The sequence below is a fragment of the Salmo salar genome, chromosome ssa19 (assembly GCF_905237065.1).
Source record: "Salmo salar chromosome ssa19, Ssal_v3.1, whole genome shotgun sequence".
NCBI lineage: Eukaryota > Metazoa > Chordata > Actinopteri > Salmoniformes > Salmonidae > Salmo > Salmo salar.
The window spans coordinates 68,682,255-68,708,064 of record NC_059460.1 but is presented as its reverse complement, the minus strand read 5'-3'; the positions used below and the strand labels follow the sequence as shown (position 1 = coordinate 68,708,064).

Genomic DNA, 25,810 nt, shown 5'->3' with positions numbered 1-25,810 from the left:
TTCTGTTATACTCACAGACACCATTCAAACAGTTTTAGAAACTTTAGGGTGTTTTCTATCCATATATAATAAGTATATGCATATTCTAGTTACTGGGTAGGATTAGTAACCAGATTAAATCGGGGACGTTTTTTTTATCCAGCCGTGAAAATACTGCCCCCTAGCCCCAACAGGGCAAGTCTGGCAAGTTGATTGCGTTCAAGAGATGTAAATCTATAATTCTTTAAATGACAATATAATATTTTACCAATGTTTTCTAATTTGAATTATTTAATTTGTGGTGCTGACTTGACTGCCGGTTATTGGAGGGAAACGATTTCCTGAACATCAATGCCATAGTAAAACGCTGTTTTTGGATATAAATATGAACTTGATAGAACTAAAAATGCATTTATTGTCTAACATAATGTCCTAGGAGTGTCATCTGATGGAGATTGTTAAAGGTTAGTGCATCATTTTAGCTGGTTTTATGGTTTTGGTGACGCCTGTCTTTGAATTGACAAAACATTACACACAGCTATTGTCAATGTACTCTCCTAACATAATCTAACTTTATGCTTTCGCCGTAAAACCTTTTTGAAATCGGACGACGTGGTTAGATTAAGGAGATGTTTATCTTTCAAAGGGTGTAAGATAGTTGAATGTTTGAAAAATTTGAATTTTGACATTTATTTGGTTTCAAATTTGCCGCTCTTGAAATGCACCTGCTGTTGATAGGGTGCACCACGGGTGGCACGCTAGCGTCCCACATAGCCCCAAGAAGTTAACAAACAGATTACCGACCATTTCGAATCCCACCGTAACTTCTCCGCTATGCAATCTGGTTTCAGAGCTGGTCATGGGTGCACCTCAGCAACGCTCAAGGTCCTAAATGACATCATAACCGCCATCGATAAGAGACATTACTGTGCAGCCGTATTCATCGACCTGGCCAAGGTTTTCGACTCTGTCAATCACCACATTCTTATCGGCAGACTCGACAGCCTTGGTTTCTCAAATGATTGCCTCGCCTGGTTTACCAACGACTTCTCTGATAGAGTTCAGTGTGTCAAATCGGAAGGCCTGTTGTCCAGACCTCTGGCAGTCTCTATGGGTGAGCCACAGGGTTCAATTCTCGGGCCGACTCTCTTCTCGGTATACATCAATGATGTTGCTCTTGCTGCTGGTGATTCTCTGATCCACCTCTACGCAGACGACACCATTCTGTATACTTCTGGCCCTTCTTTTAACTAACCTCCAGACGAGCTTCAATGCCATGCAACTCTCCTTCCGTGGCCTCCAACTGCTCTTAAACGCAGGTAAAACTAAATGCATGCTATTCAATCCATCACTGCCCGCACCTGCTCGCCTGTCCAGCATCACTACTCTGGACGGCTCTGACTTAGAATACGTGGACAACTACAAATACCTGGGTGTCTGGTTAGACTGTAAACTCTCCTTCCAGACTCACATTAAGCATCTCCAATCCAAAATTACTATCTAGAATTGGCTTCCTATATCGCAACAAAGCATCCTTCACTCATGCTGCCAAACACACCCTCATAAAACTGACCATCCTACCGATCCTCGACTTTGGTGATGTCATCTATAAAATAGCCTCCAACACTCTACTCAACAAACTGGATGCAGTCTATCACAGTGCCATCCGTTTTGTCACCAAAGCCCCATACACTACCCACCACTGCGACCTGTGCGCTCTCGTTGGTTGGCCCTCGCTTCATTCTCGTCGCCAAACCCACTGGCTACAGGTTATCTACAAGTCTCTGCTAGGTAAAGCCCCGCCTTATCTCAGCTCACTGGTCACCATAGTAGCACCCACTCGTAGCATGCGCTCCTGCAGGTATATCTCACTGGTCACCCCCAAAGCCAGTTCCTCGTTTGGCCGCCATTCCTTCCAGTTCTCTGCTGCCAATGACTGGAACAAACTGCAAATTTCTCTGAAGCTGGAGACTCATATCTCCCTCACTAGCTTCAAGTATCTGCTGTCAGAGCAGCTCACAGATCACTGCACCTGTACATAGTCCACCTGTAAACAGCCCATCCAACTACCTCATCCCCATACTGTATTTATTTATTTACCTTGCTCCTTTGCACCCCAGTATCTCTACTTGCACATTCATCTTCTGCACATCTGCCATTCCAGTGTTTAATTGCTATATTGTAATTACTTCGCCACCATGCCATCAGGTTTGCTTAATATAAGGAATTTGAAATGATTTATACTTTTACTTTTGATACTTAAGTATATTCGATCAATTACATTTCCTTTTGATACTTAAGTCAATTTAAAACCAAATACTTTTAGACTTTTACTCAAGTAATATTTTACTGGGTGACTTTCACTTTTACTTGAGTCATTTTCTATTAAGGTATCTTTACTTTTACTCAAGTAAGACAATTGTCTACTTTTTCTACCACTGTCTGTTTCTGGTTCCTAAGCAACTTTGCAGTTTTTTTATTTTGTTGTTGTGTTATTTGTCACATTATTAGCCCAGAACGTTTTTTTGCATTATTGAATACAGTCGGAAATAACTTTTGGATATCAGAGTGGCGGTAACTCACAAGCATTTCAACCAGAAATATGACTTTCCTGAATTGGATCCTTTGTTCATAACCCCAAAGGCAATTGAACTTATCCCAGAGGCTGCTCCAAGACATGGAGTGGACCTTTAGTCTGACTCAGGAGGCGTGCACACCATCCACCGCTTCTGAGTATATTACTCACTAATATTCAGTACCTAGACAATAAAGTAGATGAGCTCTGGGTGAGGATCTCTTCTTGAGAGACATCAGGGACTGTAACATACTCTCCTTCACAGAATAATTTCTCTCTCCAGATATACTATCCCCGTCGATTGAGCCAGATGGGTTCTCAGTACATTGCGCAGATAGGAATAAAGAACTCTCCGGGAAGAAGAAAGGCAGAGGTGTATGTTTCATGATTAACTACTCATGGTGTGATTGTGGTAACGTACAGGAACTCTAGTAATTTTGTTCACCAGACCTAGAATACCTCAATCAAATGCTGACTGCATTAACTCCCAAGAGAATTCTCTTCGGTCATCGTCACAGCCGTGTATGTTCCCCCTCAAGCCGATACCATGTCAGCACTCAAGGAACTACACTGGACTTTGTGGAAACTGGAAACGGCATATCCTGAGGCCGCATTTATTGTAGCAAATCTGAGGAAAATGCGACAGAAGTTCTAACACATAGCCTGCAGTACTCCCGCTTCAAAAACTTTCGACCACTGTTAATTTCCAATCTGTGATGGTTTCAAGGCCCTCCCCCACCCTCCATTCAGCAAATCAGATCCCGATTCCATTCTGCTCCTTCCTATTGCCAGAAATTCAAACAGGAAGTATCCGTACTAAGTTCGCTTCAACGCCAGTCTGACCAATCGAAATCCATGATTCAGATTGTTTTGATCACACTGACTGGGATATGTTCTGGGTTACTTCTGAGAATATCATTGACATATACACTGATGTTCATCAATGTTTCTCAAACGTCAAATTTCCAAGTGTTTGGCTACTTGTCTGTGTCTTTCTAAGGTTAAGTTTATGCATTAAGTTCAAGTGCTCACTGTTGCCCCTAGTGGCTGGTTTCCACGTCATCGACCGATGTCCTCAGACATGGATGGATGTCGAATACTGACTTGTATCACAGGTGAACTGCCTCTTAAGGATCGGCCTCTTTTTTTCAATTTTCGTCTAAAATGACATACACAAATCTAACTGCCTGTAGCTCAGGGCCTGAAGCAAGGATATGCATATTATTGGTACCATTTGAAAGGAAACACTTTGAAGTGTAAAAGGAATGTAGGAGAATATAACACATTAGATCTGGTAAAAGATAATACAAGGAAAAAAACAAGAGTTTTTTGGTATTTTTTTGTACCATCAAGTTTGAAATACATGAGAAAGGCCATAATGTATTATTCCAGCCCAGGTACAGTTTAGATTTTGGCCACTAGATGGCAGCAGTGTATGCACAAAGCTTTAGACTGATCCAATGAACCATTGCATTTATGTTCAAAATGTTGTATCAAGACTGCCCAATTGTGCCTCATTTTTTTATTAATAACGTTTCATGTTCAAAACTGCACTCTCCTCAAACAATAGCATGGTATTATGTCACTGTAATAGCTACTGTAAATAGGACAGTACAGTTAGATTAACACGAATTTAAGCTTTCAGCCAATATCAGATATGTTTATGTCCTGGGAAATGTTCTTGTTACTTACAACCTCATGCTAATCGCATTAGCCTACGTTAGCTCAACCGTCCCGCAGGTGCCCCTCCAATCCTGAAGAATATTTTCATGTGTAAAATGGGCTAAATCTACAAAAGTATCAGAGAGTCCACTTTGGACATTGAATGCAGATCTCCGCATAAATAGACATACCCAAATGTAACTGATATTAATGGGCAATTACAGTTGAAGTTGGAAGTTTACATACAGTTAGGTTGGAGTCTTTAAAACTCATTTTTCAACCACTCCACAAATTTCTTGTTAACAAACTATAGTTTTGGCAAGTCGGTTAGGACATCTACTTTGTGCATGACACAAGTAATTTTTCCAACAATTGTTTACAGACAGATTATTTCACTTATAATTCACTGTATCACAATTCCCAAATTAATCAACCAAATATTTTCCCGTTTCTATAAAGAACTAATCAAGAACTTTTGATTGCGACTCCACAACAAGCCAGATCGAGTCCTTATTTAAAGATATAAGAACTCCTCTTCACTCAACTGAGGAAGTCGACTTGCTGGGAGCCCAAATCTCTCTCCATTTACTCAAAAGGGCATTGGAAACCAGAATAAAGGCAAATCACCTGGATGGGATGGTATTCCTCCTGAAGTCTATTTAAAATGTTGGAATCAATTAGGTCCACTGTTGCTCAAAATGATTAATACAGCTGTTCACAAAGGTTAATTTGGAAGAGATGTGAACACAGCACTAATTTCGTTTTTTATTAAAAAAAGGTAAGGATGCCACCCAGTCTTCTGATTATCACCCCACTCTTTGATAAACACAGACATTAAACTGTTTTCCAAAATGTTGTCGCCTCATCTCGGGACTCGCTTACCAAATTGATCCACACGGACCAAAGTGGGTTTGTTAAAAAGTGTTTATCCTCGGATAACCTCCGTTCAATATTACATATCTTAGGTGCTTCATCAGAAACAACAGCTCAGAAATGTTAGCAAATTTGACATGCAGTTGACAGTGCATGTCAGAGCAAAAACCAAGCCATGAGGTCGAAGGAATTGTCTGTAGAGCTCTGACACAGGATTGTGTTGAGGCACAGATCTGGGGAAGGGTACCAAAAATGTCTGCAGCATTAAAGGTCCCCAAGAACACAGTGGCCTCCATCATTCCTAAATGGAAGAAGTTTGGAACCACCAAGATTATGTACAGTATGTGTGCCATTCAGAGCGTGAATGGGCAACACAAAAATATTTTAATGAATGGGGTATGGTAGTAGGTGCCAGGTGCACCGGTTTGAGTGTGTCAAGAACTGCAACGCTGCTGGGTTTTAACTCTCAACAGTGTGTGTGTGTGTGTGTGTGTGTGTGTGTGTGTGTGTGTGTGTGTGTGTGTGTGTGTGTGTGTGTGTGTGTGTGTGCATATATACTGTATATGAGAAGAAAAAACTGAAGAACATATGGACATCCAGGTACTTTCCGCAGATCCTGGAGTTGTAGGCAAAACTTCAAACACTGGACACTGCTGTTCATGCTCCCAGGTGATTTTATTTATAACATCATTTCGACCCTTAGGTCTTCGTCAGGCATCCACATCCCAAATGGTGGTGGAAGGTCCTTTATATAAGGCCAGTACTTCACTTAGTGAAACATGAGGTAAAAATATATAACATAGATTGATATTAACATTCAATGTATCAGAATGTATGATCATACACAAGGAATGTGATCAATATTTACAGTAATGTATATACAGTGCATTCGGAAAGTGTTCAGACCCCTTCACTTTTTCCACATTTTGTTACGTTACAGCCTTATTCTAAAATTGAGTAAATTGTTTATTTCCCCCCATCAGTCTACACACAATATCCCATAATGACAAAGCTGAAACAGGTTTTTGGAAGTTAAGAAACTGACATATCACATTATATACTGTAAGTATTCAGACCCTTATCTCAATACTTTGTTGAATCACCTTCGGCAGCAATTAAAGCCTCGAGTCTTATTCAGTATGACGCTACAAGCTTAGCACACCCGTATTTGGGGAGTTTCTCCCATTCTTCTCTGCAGAGCCTCTCAAGCTTTGTCAGGTTGGATAGGGACAGCTATTTTCAGGTTTCTTCAGAAATATTTGATTGGGTTCAAGTCCGGGCTCTGGCAGGGCAATTCAAGGACATTCAGAGACTTATCCCGAAGCCACTCCTGCGATGTCTTGGCTGTGTGCTTAGGGTCATTGTCCTGTTGGAAGGTGAATCTTTGGCCCAGTCTGAGGTCCTGAGCGCTCTGGAGTAGGTTTTCATCAAGGATCTCTCTGTACTTTGCTCTGTTCAACTTTCCCTCAATCCTCACTAGTCTCCCAGTCCCTGCCGCTGAAAAACATCCCCAGAGCATTTTGTTGCCACCACCATGCTTCACGGTAGGGATGGTATTGGCCAGGTGATGAGCGGTGCCTAGTTTCCTCCAGACGTGACGCTTGGCATTCAGGCCAAAGAGTTCAATATTGGTTTTATCAGACCAGATAATCTTGTTTCTCATGGTCTGGGAGTCTTTTAGGTGCCTTTTGGCAAACTCGAACCGGGCTTTCGTGTACCTTTTACTGAGGAGTGGCTTCCGTCTGGCAACTCTAACATAAAGGCCTGATTGGGTGAGTGCTGCAGAGATGGTTGTCATTCTGGAAGTTTCTCCCTTCTCCACAGAGGAACTAGAGCTCTGTCAGAGTGACCATCGGGTTATTGGTCACCTCCTTGACCAAGGCCCTTCTCCCCTGATTGCTCAGTTTGGCCGGGCGGCCAGCTCTAGGAAGAGTCTTGGTGGTTCCAAACTTCTTCTGTTTAAGAATGATGGAGGCCACTGTGTTCTTGGAGATCTTTAATGCTGCAGAAATGTTTTGTTACTGTTTCCCAGATTTGTGCCTCGACACAGTCCTGTCTCAGAGCTCAATTTTGATTTCTTCAACCTCATGGCTTGGTTTTTACTCTGACATGCACTGTCAACTGTGGGACTTTATATAGACAGGTGTGTACCTTTCCAAATCATGTCCAATCAATTGAATTTACCACAGGTGGACTCCAATCAAGTTGTAGAAACATCTCAAGGATGATCAATGGAAACATGATGCACCTGAGCTCAATTTCGAGTCTCAGAGCAAAGGGTCTGAATACTTACAGTACCAGTCAAAAGTTTGGACACACCTACTCATTCAAGGGTTTTTCATTATTTTTGCTATTTTCTGTTGGAAAACCATTCCAGGTAAAGCTGGTTGAGATAATGCCAAGAGTGTGCAAAGCTGTCATCAAGGCAAAGGGTGGCTACTTTGAAGAATCTCAAACATAAATTATATTTTGATTTGTTTAACACTTGTGTGGTTATTACATGATTCCACATGTGTTATTTCATAGTTTTAATTATTATTCTACAATGTAGAAAATAGTAAAAATAAAGAAAAATCCTTGAATGAGTAGGTGTGTCCAAACTTTTGACTGGGCAGTATGTCCTCATTATATGAGATTCCCAATGGTTAGCTAGGTAGCTAAGATACACTATATATACAAAAGTATGTGGACACCCCTTCAAATTAATGGATTCAGCTATTTCAGGCACACCCTTTGCTGACAGGTGTATAAAATTGAGAACACAGCCATGCAATCTCCATTGACAAACATTGGCAGTTGAATGGCCTTACTGAAGATGTCAGTGTCTTTCTACGTGGCACTGTCATAGGATGCCTTTCCAACAAGTCAGTTTGCCCTGCTAGCACTGCCGTGGTCAACGTAATCTCAGCCTCGAAGTGGAAGGCCACACATGCTCACAGAACGGAACCACTGAAACGAGTAAAAATGGTCTGTCCTCAGATGCAACACACACTACCGAGTTCCAAACTGCCTCTGTAAGCAACATCAGCACAAGACCTGTTCGTCGGGAGTTCATGAAATGGGTTTCCATAGCCGAGCAACCCCACACAAGCCTAAGATCACCATGCGCAATGCCAAGCATCGGCTGGAGTGGTGTAAAGCTCGCCGCCATTGGACTCTGGAGCAGTGGAAACGTGTTCTCTGGAGTGATGGATCACGCTTCAACATCTGGCAGTCCGACGAACAAATCTGGGTTTGGAGGATGCCAGGAGAACGCTTCCTGCCCCAATGAATAGTGCCAACTGTAAAGTTTGGTTCAGGCTAGCTCCCTTAGTTCCAGTGAAGGGAAATCTTCATGCTACATTATACAATGACATTCTAGACAATTCTATGCTTCCAACTTTGTGGCAACAGTTTGGGGAAGGTCCTTTCTTGTTTCAGCATGACAATGCCCCCGTGCACAAAGTGAGGTCCATACAGAAGTGTTTTGTCGAGATCGGTGTGGAAGAGCTTGACTGGCCTGCACAGAGCCCTGATCTCTACCCCGTCGAACACCTTTGGGATAAATTAGAACGCCGACTGCGAGCCAGGCCTAATATCCCAACATCAGTGCCCGACCTCTCTAATGCTCTTGTGCCTGAATGGAATCAAGTCCACACAGCAATGTTCCAACATCAAGTGGACAGCCTTCCGAAAAGAATGTAAGCTGTCATAACAGCAAAGTCGGGACCAACTCCATATTAATGCCCATGATTTTGGAATGAGATGTTCAACGAGCAGGTGTCCACATACTTTTGGTCATGTAGTATACTATCAGTTAGCTAACAATGTACAGTAACATCATTTAATTTAAATGTCAATACACTATCATTGTTGTGACTAGCTTACATAAGTAACCTTAAATCTGAAGTAAAAAATTTAGAAATCTTACCTTGGCACTCCAACACATGAACTCCTATTTTGAAGGGACAGGAAGTGTTGGCTGTGTATTTGGCTGATGACAGGCATTCCACATTTAACCTCACGCACATGTGAAAATCGAAATATCAAGTCGTTATTTGGTTTCATATACAAAAACAAGATAATTATTTGGTTTCATATGCAAATAAACAAGCAATTTCTCTGTTTTTCACATTGCTGATTGCTCCTTTTTTAACACAAAAAAATGTATCACATGTACACGGACCTCTGTGTGTTCTAGGAAGATTTTAACCCACTAACCCCCCACAATACTCCAAGTTTGCACCATCATTGTAAAGCCCTAGTTATTTTGTTGCTTTGACAAAGTTATTTCAGAAAATTATTATTTATTTCATGTGATTAGCGATTCATTTACACATGTCCCTCATTTTAACCTCTATGGGCTAGGTGGGACGCTAGCGTGCCACCCGTGGTGCACTCCATCAACAGCAGGTGCATTTCAAGAGCGGCAAATTTGAATCCAAATAAATGTCAAAATTCAAATTTTTCAAAAATACAACTATTTTACACCATTTGAAAGATAAACATCTCCTTAATCTAACCACGTTTTACGATTTCAAAAAGGTTTTACGGCGAAAGCATAAATTTAGACTATGTTAGGACAGTACATTTACGAGAGTTGTGTGTAATGTTTTGTCAAGTCAAAGACAGGGTCACCAAAACCATAAAACCAGCTAAAATGATGCACTAACCTTTTACAATCTCCATCAGATGACACTCCTAGGACATTATGTTAGACAATGAATGCATTTTTAGTTCTATCAAGTTCATATTTATATCCAAAAACAGCGTTTTACTATGGCATTGATGTTGAGGAAATCGTTTCCCTCCAATAACTGGCAGTCAAGTCAGCGTCACAAATTAAATAATTAAAATTAGAAAACATTGGTAAAATATTATATTGTCATTTAAAGAATTATAGATTTACATCTCTTGAACGCAATCAACTTGCCAGATTTAAAAATAACCTTACTGGGAAATCACACTTTGCAATAATCTGAGCACTGCGCCCAGAAAAATACGCGTTGCGATACAGACTAGACGTCATGTTGGGGAGATCTAAAATCGAAAATACTATGTAAATAATCCATTACCTTTGATTCTCTTCATCAGATGTCACTTCCAGGTATCACAGGTCCATAACGAATGTAGTTTTGTTCAAAAAAGCTCATCATTTATGTCCAAAAATCTCCGTCTTGTTAGCACATGATCTAAGCCAGCCGGACTTCTCGTCATGAACGAGGGGAAAAAATATATTTCCGTTCGTTCAAACATGTCAAACGTTGTATAGCATAAATCATTAGGGCCTTTTTAACCAGAACATGAATAATATTCAAGGTGGACGAATGCATACTCTTTTATAACGTATTGGAACGAGGGTACCCAACATGAACTCGCGCGCCAGGTGTCTAATGGGACATCATCGTTCCATGGCTCTTGTTCGGTCAGATCTCCCTCCAGAAGACTCAAAACACTTTGTAAAGGCTGGTGACATCTAGTGGAAGCAATAGGAAGTGCCAAAATATTCCTCAGCCCCTGTGTTTTTCAATGGGATAGGTTTAAAGTCAATACAACACATCAGGTATCCACTTCCTGTCAGAAAATGTCTCAGGGTTTTGCCTGCCAAATGAATTCTGTTATACTCACAGACACCATTCAAACAGTTTTAGAAACTTTAGAGTGTTTTCTATCCATATATAATAAGTATATGCATATTCTAGTTACTGGGTAGGATTAGTAACCAGATTAAATCGGGTACATTTTTTTTATCCAGACGTGCAAATGCTGCCCCCTAGCCCTAACAGGTTAAGCATCACCCTGTTACTTAAATTGAACTCTCGTTTCAATATGGTGAAACTATTCCTTTTTAAATATTTATTTCCAAAGAAACATTGAAAATCTGATAAAATCTGTAAAAGCAGGTGAGGTGGTTCTACTCTTTTTGAAATGTAAAAAAAAGTAGAAAACTGAATGAAAAACTGAATGGGTGGAGCCTAACACGTCAACCCTGTTACTCATCAATAGACAGGCTATAAATGTTTTAACAATTAAAAAAAATGTGTGAATCTTGCATTCAATTTACCCTGCCTGTTGCACACAACAAGCTTCCATTCCACCCGCCATAAGGCAATTCATGGCTGATTTAACTAGTAATTTCCACTTGATTACGAACGCACCATAACACCGCTAACCATCCACTGTAAAGCCGTACATACATACCACTCACTCGAAGCAAAAGACGTAGACCGACACTTTGACACTCAATCATTTTCATTATTTAATTAAGGTGAAGAGTGCACTCACTAATAGTCTTATTTTTTTTCCTCTTTAGATAGGAAAACTTGTTTTGTATTAAATTGAACATGTGCTCTTTATGACAGAATGTAAACATTTGGTGAAATCGTAAGTATTTCTTTCCCTCACCATCACAATTTAAATTATATCACTGCAAAACTGTTGGCTTGGTGGCACAAAAAAAATCTTCCTATTCATCAATACGTAAAGAGTCATTTAAGAAGCCGAATTAGGAACCACTTTTGCCACCCTGTAAACTAGATGTAATGGCCATGCATTTCTGAAATATTGTCAGACATTACATGCATTTGTGCAAAGATGCAAATGTATCTACATGTATTTGAAACACATTTTTAGGTGAAGTTAAATACATTGAAATTATTTTTTTTCCATATGGGGAAGCGAAGGAGGATATGGAGAAGTAAAGTAAAGGGGGGGTGAGATGTAGTATTACTGACCGGTGGGACGTCCTCCCCTATGTTGGTGCTGTAGGGTAGGTTGGTAAAGATGGGGTCCATGTCCTGAACATCAGTGATGGTGATGGCTAAATTAGATAGACTGGACAGAGGGCGCTTCTTATCCTGGTCCTAAGGGAGAGAACAGACACACACAAGCATGGTCACCCCTGGGTCATGTTCATTGGGAAGAAAACAGACTCAAACCTGGACTTGCTCCTTTTCTTTTAAAGTTTTAAAACCTTAGCCCTACTGAACACAACCCTGCTTTCACAACAATATGCCAATATTTCCATGCCATTCTCAGTTGAATTTTATTTATTTACACTAACCACACAAAATAAAATAGACATTAGACAAGATGGTTATGCTTGTTACTTTATAAAATCTATGTTTAAGTTTGTTTGTATTTTGTGTATCCCCTCACCGTGGCATTGACAGTGAGCTGGTAGGCCGATGTGGTCTCATAGTCCAGAGCCCTGGTGACAGTGACCGTACCACGGGCTCCATCGATGGAGAAAAAAGAAGAGGGGGGCTGGAAAGAGAAGAGCACACTGCCCCCGGTGCCTTGGTCTGGGTCTGTGGCATTCACCTGGTACACTGAGGTGCCCACTGGAGTGTTCTGGAACACAGAGAAAGACAGGCACACAGGTTGGCATAAAGTCATATTCCTATAGTTTGAGGGGTTCTTTAAAAGGTGGATGGATGGCTATGTAGAAACAATGGATGGAGACAGATTACTGTTCTGCACATTTAAAGGGGGGCTGAACTTCCTGATTTGGCCTCGGTTTTTGGCTTGCTCATTAAGAAATGCTAGCAGCCATGACTGAAGCCAAACAACAGTTGTCTTGGGGGATTTGTGGATGTTTCTTGGGTGTGTCTTTGCCATTTAATCACAACAAACAAGTGCAGTTGTGAGTAGTGACAGTGAGGTAAGCTAAGCTAGCTTTGCTATGTAGAGAAGTTTAGAAGTTGAGGACTTCTCCCCTCCTGACTGACTTACCATCTCAGATGATCTGTTAATTCAGTTCTATGTGTATGCTAAAGCCTGCGCTGACCTTGTGTTTAGCCAACCTGACAGCAGCTAGCTAGCATAACGTGGGTGTAGCTGCAACTGGCTAGCCTATCTAGCTGATACTTATCTGTCAAAGCACAGTTATGCCATGATAGCAAGAACCACTGTCTGGAATGTGTTTCATGAGACACTGGTTCTTCAAGACCTTGCTACCAAAAAATAGCTTGCAACTTGAAGTTTCATCACGCCACGTAAAGACGCGTTACCGTGGAATAAATATCAACTGTGAGTTGAATGCCCGATTTTCAGTCAGCTCAGCTGTCCTACAACACATTCTCTAACTGGCTAGTTTTGTCTCGTCTCTCCTTATGTCCACTGTAAGAACTTTCCCGGGGCACACATCCCAGAACTACTAATATCCTAACAGGGGTAGGCTACATGTGGAGCAGGTTGGCATTTATTGAGATGACTCATGTACTGGAGGCAGCTCTGCAGAGGTCACTAGCTGGAACAGCCACAAAGTCATGAAATATGACATTTTAAACATAACCCTAACCCTAACCTTACATTTTTGTTTTCTAAGTTCTGCCTCCATGGCAAGTCTCAATACAATAAACGCCAACCTGCACATATGGACATTGTACAAATGTCATCCAGCTTGAGTGTAGATACATTTATCAACAAAAATCCAATGGGTGTGATCAAGTTACATTTCTGCTGTAAATATCATATTGATGTGCTTATAAAGACAACATGCCAATACTTAACATAGCAATTGAAAAAAGTTGTGTGTAGAGTACAACTTCAGCTGTCTTACCAGAACTAGAATGATATCTGTCTATTGTCTATTCTAAAGATTTGGCTCTCTCCCTGTTGCTGTTGCTGTTGAGCAGTGCGCATTTGCTCTCACTTCGGGCCGTGCATGTTCCCGGTTGCCTCAACTCGGGTGCTGATCTGATATCCAGGGGGTCCTCTTCCTCGGGAGTGGAGAATACACCCCTGGGTGGTTTCCCAGATATGGGAGAGGTTTGGCAGAGCCAACTTAGGTCTTTACACATTAACAACAAAAAAAGGACCCGAGTGAACAGTTGGGAACAGACGCTCTGGTGCACCAGTGGCCTCGGACCCTCCTTTATGCTTTTCCGCCAGAGGTTCTGATTCAGCCCATGTTGGATAGGGTGCGCCGGGAGGGCTTATCATTAATTCTTGTGGCTCCCCGTTGACCCAGGCAGCCTTGGTTTACCTTTTAGATGGTTTACCTTTTAGACCCGTGGCAACTCCAGTTGCACAGGGACCTGTTGTCCCAGGCACATGGAAAGGTTTGGCACGAGAGGCCGGAGATTTGATTCCTATGGGCCTGGCCACTGAGAGGGCCAATCTGATGGCTAGGGGTTTACCTTCGAATGTTAATGCTACCAATCAGTCTGCAAGGGCGCCCTCCACGGGAGGGCTGTATGCGTATAAGCGTTTGAGCTCTGGTCCTAAGAGAAGGGGCTTGTTCATTTTCAGTGCTTTGTGAGGGACATCCTTATGTTCTTACATGTGCTTTTCATGCAGGGACACACATTCTGCCCGTTAAAAGTGTACATGGCCGTTATCCCAGCATGTCATGTGGGAATTGACAGAGCCACACCTGGGGCATACCCCCTAGTGGTGCAGTTCTTGAAAGGTGTATGTGGTCTCTGACTGGTATCTAAACCTATTGCACCAACATGGGACATGGCAATGTTTTTGGAGACGCTGGGTGTGGCCCGCTTTGAGCCTCTGGAGTCAGTGGATCTGAAGATCCTCTCCTACAAAACCTCCCTGCTCATTGCTTTGGCCTCGGCTAAACATGTTGGCGACCTCCACGCGTTACCCATACACCCATCCTGTACTCAGTTCGCCCTGGGCGACTAAGGTGACATTGAGTCCAAATGTAGCCTTCGCTCCGAAAGTCATGGCTATGTATACAGGTCTTTACCTTTTGAGCTATTTCCCTTTTCACCTCCTCCTTTGCTTCTGAAAAGCAACAGAGGTTACATGCCCTGTTTCCGGTGTGAGCTTTGCACATGTACATTGAACGAACCCGGGATATCCAGTTATGTAACCAGCTATTTGTCTGTTTTGCTAATCCAACTAGCGGCAGGGCGCTCTCTCCCTGGCATTTAGCAACAAGGAGCAAGGGTTACCTAGCTGTGTATGTGCTCACTCCACCAGAGGCCTGGCAGCATCTTGGGCATTGTCTAAAGGGTTGACTATAGGAGATATGTGCTGGGGCGAGTTGTGCATCACCACACACTTTTGTGTGGTTTTATCGCTTGGATGTCACTTCTCCAAGTGTGCTTAAAGCTGGGACAGGGGAAAGTCACTAGGCAGCGCGCCGTGTCTGCAATACCCAGATTACCGTATCAGGCAGGGTTTGGTCTGGGTGGGTCATTATGACTATAACTTCTGTTCCCTGGAACCAGGGAAACGAGGTCCAACACCTGTTTGGCCCCGCACCGCCCGTTCCTGGGCTTGGTGAAGGGTGGTATTAAATTGAAGGAATGAGTCCGTGCCTCACACTTATCAGCTGTGGAAGGCAGGGCTTCCTATGAGGCATGGATTTCATTGGCTTTGTCAGGTACCATCGTAGATCCTTCAACCGAAGTCGCGAGAGTGCGACTCCCCATAGTATGTTGTCCCTCGTTTCCCTCCTTCAGGGAACAGTAGTTATAGTCATAACATTAAGTTTTAGACGAAACTGACTTTATGAACAAATTATCCTATTTACACTTTGTAGTCAATTTTGACAATATAATAAATGTTTCTGACTCATATCGATGCAACTTAGGCCTTTTTCAAAAGGAAAATGTGTTTTTAGGGGCAGTTTCTCTTTAATGATGAACAGTATCCCAACTGTTTCTTCTCAACTAATCAACTAACCTCATATCAGTCTCATTCTGAACATCGTAATATTCTATAAATCTGTACAAACCCCAGTCTACATGATGACTCAGCTTACACAAATTGGCTTAATTATTTATTTACTAACTAACAAAATAATCACACAGAAATAGGTAAACACACACAGTATAGGTTGAATTGATTACCAACATAATGCAATGAAAGGCCCTAATGGACTTACCTGATACGACGGCTTATTACACAATGAATGGGGTGGGGAAAGAAAGAGCGGGAGGAGAGACAAAGGAATTCAACTATCGTGCATACAATTGAATAATACGCTCATCGTAAATATGGATATTTAGCACCCTAATAACCGCTCATTGGGGTTTTACAAATGCAACGTACATATTTACGCTTGTATGTCTTTGTCATCTCTGACTATGGAAATCGCCCGATCCGTCTGTGACGAATAGTTCGACAGAAAGTCTCTGGTTGTGTAAGTCTCTGGTTGTCCACCAGAGGTCACCATGTCCTTAGTAGTAGCTTTCTTTGTTCTGGAAGTGTCCGTTTAACTGGATACATCAGACATTCCAATGGTCGTTTGATAGGGTAATATTCTTCTTTTCTCATCTTCGGTCAAGTGTCTACGTTACATGCAGAGCTGCAGGCGGTGCATGTCTACTCTTCTTCTCTGTTGAGTTTCAGAGGGCCTTGTAGTTTTAGACCATTTGTCACGTATTCAGCTCACGCTGCACGTATACAGGCTTAGTGGTTTTAAACCATTTTACACGCCAGTAGCAACCCGGCAATGTACTGGTCTTATAGTTTTAAACCATTTGTCAGCCATGTAGCCACCGCTCCATGCTGTGTGGTATAATGTACATTTTGTTAGGAGTCCTTTAATGCCCTCACCTTGGAGGGCGGTTCCATCATGTTACCACAATGTCTGTGCTCATGTGGGCGGGGGTACTGACTTGGCAAAAGTCTGTATGAAAAACAATTATCTAATTTAGAAGGCTAAAATCACATTTCATCTTGTCACAAATAGTTTCATATTTAATCATATAGGTTCCACAACATTTAGATGTAAATCTGATAACTGGGACATATAATTTTCAGAATTACTGTTATACAATCCTTAATGATATCACAAAACAACTACTGATTTGACATTATTATTGTTATATCCAACCTTCTGATTTTAAAGTTTTGAGGCAGAGTTTCTCTCTACACACAAAGGATTTTGGACTTCTCCATACTGCAGTGAATGAGAGAGGAAGTTTACGACCGGTCGGTAAAGTCCTAGAACCGGCCCCACTTCCCCCCCTTCCTCTTTGGTGGGAGAGGGGGGGCTCTCTTTGATCCTCACCCAGGAGGGAAAGTCATGACATCAGTGTGTCATGGAAAGAGCAGGTGTTCTTAACCTCTCTGGGCTAGGCGGGACGAATTCGTCCCACCTACGTAACAGCCAGTTGAAGCCTGTGGCGCGATTTTCAAAACCTTCAAAATCCTATTACTTCAATTTCTCAAACATATGACTATTTTACAGCTATTTAAAGACAAGACTCTCGTTAATCTAACCACACTGTCCGATTTCAAAAAGGCTTTACAACGAAAGCAAAACATTAGATTATGTCAGCAGAGTACCCAGCCAGAAATAATCAGACACCCATTTTTCAAGCTAGCATATAATGTCACAAAAACCCAGAAGACAGCTAAATGCAGCACTAACCTTTGATGATCTTCATCAGATGACAACCCTAGGACATTATGTTATACAATACATGCATGTTTTGTTCAATCAAGTTCATATTTATATCAAAAACCAGCTTTTTACATTAGCATGTGACGTTCAGAACTAGCATACCCCCCGCAAACTTCCGGGGAATTCGCTAACATTTTACTAAATTACTCACGATAAACGTTCACAAAAAGCATAACAATTATTTTAAGAATTATAGATACAGACCTCCTCTATGCACTCGATATGTCCGATTTTAAAATAGCTTTTTGGTGAAAGCACATTTTGCAATATTCTAAGTACATAGCCCAGGCATCACGGGCTAGCTATTTAGACACCCGGCAAGTTTAGCACTCACCATAATCATATTTACTATTATAAAAGTTTGATTACCTTTTGTTGTCTTCGTCAGAATCCACTCCCAGGACTGCTACTTCAATAACAAATGTTGGTTTGGTCCAAAATAATCCATCGTTATATCCGAATAGCGGCGTTTTGTTCGTGCGTTCCAGACACTATCCGAAATGGTAAAGAAGGGTCGTGCGCATGGCGCAATTCGTGACAAATATTCCATTACCGTACTTCGAAGCATGTCAACCGCTGTTTAAAATCAATTTTTATGCCATTTTTCTCGTAGAAAAGCGATAATATTCTGACCGGGAATCTCCTTTTCGGCAAACAGAGGAAAAAATCACAAAGACGGGGGCGGCCAGGTCACGCGCCTAAGCCCAGAGTCCCTTGATCGGCCACTTGAGAAAGGCGATAATGTGTTTCAGCCTGGGGCTGGGATGACGACATTCAGGTTTTTCCCGGGCTCTGAGCGCCTATGGACGACGTAGGAAGTGTCACGTTAGAGCAGAGATCCTTAGTAAAAGATAGAGATGGCAAAGAAGTTCCAGAAATGGTCAGACAGGCCACTTCCTGTAAAGGAATCTCTCAGGTTTTGACCTGCCATTTGAGTTCTGTTATACTCACAGACACCATTCAAACAGTTTTAGAAACTTTAGGGTGTTTTCTATCCATATGTAATAAGTATATGCATATTCTAGTTACTGGGTAGGAGTGGTAACCAGATTAAATCGGGTATGTTTTTTATCCAGCCGTGCAAATACTGCCCCCTAGCCCTAACAGGTTAATATAGACCTTGTCTTTTACCAAATAGGGCTTCTCTGTATACCACCCCTACCTTGTCACAACACAACTGATTGGCTCAAATGCATTAAGAAGAAAATAAATTCCACAAATTAAACTTTTAACAAGGCACACCTGTTAATTGAAATGCATTCCAGGTGACTACCTCATGAAGCTGGTTGAGAAAATGCCAAGAGTGTGCAAAGCTGTCATCAAGGCAAAGGGTGGCTAATTTGAAGAATTTCAAATATAAAATATATTTTGATTTGTTGAACACTTTTTGATTACTACATGGTTTTGATGTCTTCAGTACTATTCTACAATGTAGAAAATTAAAAATTAAAAATAAAAAAACCTTGAATGAGCAAGTGTGTCCAAACTTATGACTGGTACTGTAGAAACGCTCCATTTTCACATATGTTGAAGTCGGGGTTGTGCTGAATATGAGGAATATATAACCCGTGATAACCAACACCTGCATAGCAGATCATCGTTCTTATTTACATGATATGTCGGAGGTATAACTTCGTTGGAACTTTCAAATCGTGGAGCGCTGCTCGTATGGTCATTCACTAAGCCACACCTGTCCCACACGCATTCGAAGTTCAGAATGTGAAAGTGTAGGCTATATAGAAATAATGACATTCAAATTGAAAATCATGAAACTAAATAATGAAGATTTCTAGCCTAATTGAGGTGTAGATTACATCACACATTCCAACTTGTAAACACAGCTGCATGGGAATTTTCTAATAATGCAACTCCATGCAGCCAATGGCAATGACCGCGATAGGTATAATGCCAGAAGCCGCTTTTGGATTTGACATCTCTAACACAGTTTCACCTCAGACACCGCCAAAACAACTGCTATGTGGGTGTCGGCTAGCACAGATCTGATAGAATCTAGCCTTCAATTGCTCAATTCCAGAGTCAGAGAGGCAAGTTCAGGATACACAGGTATACCTAACCAAATAGTATTCCTATTGTATGTACAATACACAAATAAGATTGTTTAGTGGGCTCCCAAGTGACTTAGCGGTCTAAGGCACAGCATCTCAGTGCTAGAGGCATCATTACAGACCCTGGTTCGATTCCAGGCTGTATCACAACCGGCCGTGATTGGGAGTCTCATAGGGCGGCGCACAATTGACCCAGCATCGTCCAGGTTAGGCCGTCATTGTAAATAAGAATTTGTTCTTAACTGACTTGCCTAGTTAAATAAAGGTTAAATAAATAAACTAAAGATGGGCTCTGGGCAGAGGAGCAGTTTAGAATGCTGAAGGTTCTTGTGTGCTTTGTTCATGGTCAGTCTGAAAAGCCAGCCACTGTAGGAATACACACACACTCCCCTGTCGATGCATAGGAGTTTGTCAGCAAACTTGTAAAACGTGTTCATTAATTGGAATTGTATCTTACACTGAAACATAGGCAAATATATCCAAACTCCCAAATACAATAGAAACAAAGAAACCCACACAAGCACACACACACACATAGGTTCCTGGTCAGGAGCAGTAGATAGTGACCACATAGGGGAGAGGGGTATATGTGACCACCCCTCCATATATATGTGGCTATGTGGCTTTCTTTGTCTGTCTGCTGTGTTGCACCTCCCACGAGAGGGTGTTTGTTTCTGTGTGATTCTGTGTATGCTACTCAGCCCATATCAGTTGTACTACAGGGGTATGCTGGGAGGCCAAGGTCCATTGTCCAGGAAACCCAACAACACACATGCACGCACACACACTATCAGTGGTCATTTGGGTGTGCTGTGAGGACAAGGTTCATTGCCCAGGGAACACAACAGCATAACACCGGTAAAAGAAGCTGACTGGCTGCCTTTGTCTACATCCTCTGACATCACTGCCTATCACTCCACCTTACCTGGCCAGCGTCTCACTATCTCTCTCTCTCTCTCTCTCTCTTTCCTACTCCTAAACTCTCTCTATTTCTCTCATTTACACACACACACACACACACACACACACACACACACACACACACACACACACACACACACACACACACACACACACACACACCAATGTGCGTACTCCCTCTCCAAGTCCTACATCCCTCCCTCCTGTCCTCTTGCAGGAAGACAGGCATGCATCAGTAGTGCTGATGACACATCTGTCTAACTGGATTAAGGTGCCTGTCACCTATTGAGAGAGGGATGGAAAGATATATATATATAAAGACAGAGATGTGTGAGAGAGAGAGGAAGAGGTAGAGAGAAATAAATAAGGGGGAGAAAAATATGAATGGTGGTAGTGGGGGGATAAACTCCTACTCTGAAAGGGAGGACGTTTTTGGATGTCATTGGGCATCGAATCCGCAGGATCAATCAATCATGATTTAGTAAATCCACCCTCCACACAGGGAGAATCAATCCATGAACAGTGATCCCATAAAACACCTTCACAATGCAAATACAAGAAATGGCCATATCTTACAGATCCCCTAACACATCAACATATTTTTGCTTTGTCATTACACATTATGCAGCTGAAGTAAGTAGTAGGCAAGCCACATTTCGGCATGGCCACTGTGAGTGTCCCAAATGTGTGCAGAGTACTTGTATGGAGTGTTTAGATATATTTGAGAGAGTGTGATCATTCCTATTTGTGGAGTGCAAGTGACTGTTTAGGGAGTGTGGAGTGTGTACGAGATATGGGGATATCCTTTTCTCTTCCTAAAGCCTGACAGTCTGTCTCTATCTCTCTCCACACAGCAGCCTATAAACAATGTCTCATTAACACAACTGCCGCTGCGGCTCAGTAAATAGCCGCACACACATCAGTCACCATGTAGTTTCAGAGCTGGGAGTGGCACAGTGAATAGTTCAGTAGTGCAGAGCTGAGCACAATTGACCAGCTAAGTTGTGTGGAAGTACTTACGTAAGAGAGAGAAAAAAATCCATGCCTCTAATAGCCATGAGAAATCTGTAATACAAAAGGGGCTTCCATTTCTCTTTTAACTGGAATGGCTGCTCTATAATGTGTAATAGGGCCATAAGCCCCCCTCTCTTCCACCAGCCTCCCCCTCTACGAGACCTCTAGATGTAGCAGCAAAAGACTACTTTCTCCCCACCCACTTATAGAGAGGTCGGGAATTCTGGAGACTCCATGTCTCCATTCTAGTCTAGGGAGGATGGTGGAGAGTCCATTGGGAGTGGGAGCTGTCTGGCTGAATAACTTTAGGAAATCCAGCCAACTTGACACAACTGTGGGAAGCATTAGAATCAACATGGGCCAGCATCCCTGCGGAACGCTTACAACACCTTGTAGAGTCCATGCTACGATGACTTGAGACTGTTCTGAGGGCAAAAGGAAGGGCTGTATGCTCAGTGTAAATTATATATATATATATACACTGCTCAAAAAAATAAAGGGAACACTTAAACAACACAATGTAACTCCAAGTCAATCACACTTCTGTGAAATCAAACTGTCCACTTAGGAAGCAACACTGATTGACAATACATTTCACATGCTGTTGTGCAAATGGAATAGACAACAGGTGGAAATTATAGGCAATTAGCAAGACACCCCCAATAAAGGAGTGGTTCTGTAGGTGGGGACCACAGACCACTTCTCAGTTCCTATGCTTCCTGGCTGATGTTTTGGTCACTTTTGAATGCTGGCGGTGCTTTCACTCTAGTGGTAGCATGAGACGGAGTCTACAACCCACACAAGTGGCTCAGGTAGTGCAGCTCATCCAGGATGGCACATCAATGCGAGCTGTGGAAAGAAGGTTTGCTGTGTCTGTCAGCGTAGTGTCTAGAGCATGGAGGCGCTACCAGGAGACCGGCCAGTACATCAGGAGACGTGGAGGAGGCCGTAGGAGGGCAACAACCCAGCAGCAGGACCGCTACCTCCGCCTTTGTGCAAGGAGGAGCACTGCCAGAGCCCTCCAAAATGACCTCCAGCAGGCCACAATTGTGCATGTGTCTGCTCAAACGGTCAGAAACAGACTCCATGAGGGTGGTATGAGGGCCCGACGTCCACAGGTGGGGGTTGTGCTTACAGCCCAACACCGTGCAGGACGTTTGGCATTTGCCAGAGAACACCAAGATTGGCAAATTCGCCACTGGCGCCCTGTACTCTTCACAGATGAAAGCAGGTTCACACTGAGCACGTGAAAGACGTGACAGAGTATGGAGACGCCGTGGAGAACGTTCTGCTGCCTGCAACATCCTCCAGCATGACCGGTTTGGCTGTGGGTCAGTCATGGTGTGGGGTGGCATTTCTTTGGGGGCCGCACAGCCCTCCATGTGCTCGCCAGAGGTAGCCTGACTGCCATTAGGTACCAAGATGAGATCATCAGACCCCTTGTGAGACCATATGCTGGTGCGGTTGGCCCTGGGTTCCTCCTAATGCAAGACAATGCTAGACCTCATGTGGCTGGAGTGTGTCAGCAGTTTCTGCAAGAGGAAGGCATTGATGCTATGGACTGGCCCGCCGTTCCCCAGACCTGAATCCAATTGAGCACATCTGGGACATCATGTCTCGCTCCATCCACCAACACCACGTTGCACCACAGACTGTCCAGGAGTTGGCGGATGCTTTAGTCCAGGTCTGGGAGGAGATCCCTCAGAAGACCATCCGCCACCTCATCAGGAGCATGCCCAGGCGTTGCACGGAGGTCATACAGGCACGTGGAGGCCACACACACTACTGAGCCTCATTTTGACTTGTTTTAAGGACATTACATCAAAGTTGGATCAGCCTGTAGTGTGGTTTTCCACTTTAATTTTGAGTGTGACTCCAAATCCAGACCTCCATGGGTTGATGAATTGGATTTCCATTGATTATTTTTGTGTGATTTTGTTGTCAGCACATTCAACTATGTAAAGAAAAAAGTAGTTAAGAAGATAATTTCTTTCATTCAGATCTAGGATGTGTTGTTTAAGTGTTCCCTTTATTTTATATATTTGCACACACACACACACTGAGTGTACAAAACATTAGAACAGCGTCAATTCGTCGGGGCATTGACTCTAAAAGGTTTCAAAAGTGTTCCACAGGGATACTGGCCCATGTTGACTGCAATGCTTCCCACAGTTGTGTTAAATTGGCTGGATGTCCTTTGGGTGGTGGACCTTTCTTGATACACACTGGAAACTGTTGAGAGTTAAAAACACAGCAGCATTGCAGTTATTGACACACTCAAACCAGTGCACCTGGCACCTACTACCATACCCTATTCATTTAAATATTTTGTGTTGCCCATTCACGCTCTGAATGGCACACATACTGTACATAATCTTGGTGGTTCCAAACTTCTTCCATTTAGGAATGATGGAGGCCACTGTGTTCTTGGGGACCTTTAATGCTGCAGACATTTTTGGTACTCTTCCGCAGATCTGTGCCTCGACACAATCCTGTCTCAGAGCTCTACAGACAATTCCTTCGACCTCATGGCTTGGTTTTTGCTCTGACATGCACTGTCAACTGCATGTCAAATTTGCTAACATTTCTAAAAACCTGTTTTTGCTTTGTTATTATGGGGTATTGCGTGTAGCTGGATGAGGGGAAAAAATTATTTAATCCATTTTAGAATAAGGCTGTAACGTAACAAAATGTGGAAAAGTCGAGGGGTATGAATACTTTTTCTGAATGCATTGTATGTTTCAAGACAGACCAGAGATATCACCATTCTAGTCTATCAAAAGCTTTTTATGCCTCGAGAGATAATACAACCCAATGAGCTGTTGTTTCTGATGAAGCACCTAAGATATGTAATAGTGAACGGAGGTTATCTGAGGATAAAGACTTTTTAACAAACCCGCTTTGGTCCGTGTGGATCAATTTGGATAAGCAAGTCCCGAGATGAGACGACAACATTCTGGAAAACAGTTTAATATATGTGTACATCAAAGAGTGGGGTGATAATGAGAACACTGTCTGGCATCCTTACATTTTTTTATAAAAGCGAAATTAGTGCTGTGTTCACATCTCTCCCAAATGAACCTTTGTGAACAGCTGTATTAATCATTTTGAGCAACAGTGGACCTAATTGATTCCAACATTTTAAATAGACTTCAGGAGGAATACCATCCCATCCAGGTGATTTGCCTTTATTCTTGTTATCCAATGCCCTTTTGAGTAAATGGAGAGAGATTTGGTCTCCAAGCAAGCCGGCTTCCTCAGTTGAGAGAAGAGGAGTTCTTATACCTTTAAATAAGGACTCGATCTGGCTTGTTGTGGAGTCACAATCAGAAGTGTACAATTCTTTATAGAAACTGAAAAATATTTGGTTGATTAATTTGGGTTCTGATAGTAATTCACCTGATTCAGATTCAATAGTTGCAAGATCCACTAATTGATCATTACTGCGAAGCTTGTTAGTCAGCAGACTACTGGGTTTATTACCATGTAAGTAATGGTTGAGTCTAACTCAACGGAGAGCAAATTCTGCTCTCTGTCTGATCAATAGATTTAGTTCTGTCTTGACTTTGAAGACAATAGTCACTACCTGGTCTGAAAAAAATTGAGTAGAGAATGCTCTAACATCGTTTAACAACTTATCCAATTCTTTATTTGTGATTTATTGATTCCCGACGGAAATGCAGTTTTTAATAAAACCTTTAATCGCATAAAATCCGAGGATCATCGACTGAACTTTTGTAAATCATTATGAATTCTTTAAATTCTGTTTGAAATAGTTCACAGAAAGTATGACTTTGTAGTAAGGAAACATTAAAGCACCATCTTGTGGCTCATTTAGGAGATTCTGAAATGTTTATATGGCAGTAATAAGCATGATGATAGGCTCATATGTCAATTTTCTTGATTAAAGAAAATAGAGTAGATAATAGTACAAAATCGATTCGGGAGAATGCTTTATGCCTGTTTGAATAGAAAATGTACTACTTTTTGCCTTAGGGTCATGAGATTGCCTGTGGATTGTAGTTGGTCTTTTTAGATTTGTCCCGCAGAATGGCATTCATGTCTGTCCCAATAAGCAGATGGAATTCAGTTAATTCTAACAATATGCTGTTCAAAGAAGAAGAAAAAAACCTAGGAATTTCGAGCATTCACATTAATAAAGGCAGTTTTCTTTCCATTATGGATACATTTAAGGCAAGGGATTCTGCCTTGCTTTGCCTGTACCAAGGATGGTGATTTTGAGTTTCTTATGTATCATCATGGTTATACCTTTAGTTTTGTTTGGGGCTGAAGGAAAAAACAGCCAGTTTGTACAAATTGTTCTCTGTTTTACAGTGCCAGTCAAAAGTTTGGACACAC

At 42.1% G+C, this 25,810-nt stretch overlaps 1 protein-coding gene across 3 annotated transcripts in view; it reads right to left on the bottom strand.

Moving 5' to 3' along the window:
• LOC106579432 (cadherin-23) overlaps nt 1-25,810 on the bottom strand; it is a 706,260-nt gene that overhangs the window by 453,753 nt on the left and 226,697 nt on the right. For all 3 annotated transcript variants that reach the window (XM_014159337.2, XM_014159338.2, XM_014159342.2), the window contains exons 7-8: nt 12,227-12,421; nt 11,803-11,931 (exon numbers count right to left, since the gene is read on the bottom strand). In XM_014159337.2, the coding sequence (XP_014014812.2) occupies nt 11,803-11,931; nt 12,227-12,421 (324 nt within the window). The remainder of the gene's footprint in view (nt 1-11,802; nt 11,932-12,226; nt 12,422-25,810) is intronic.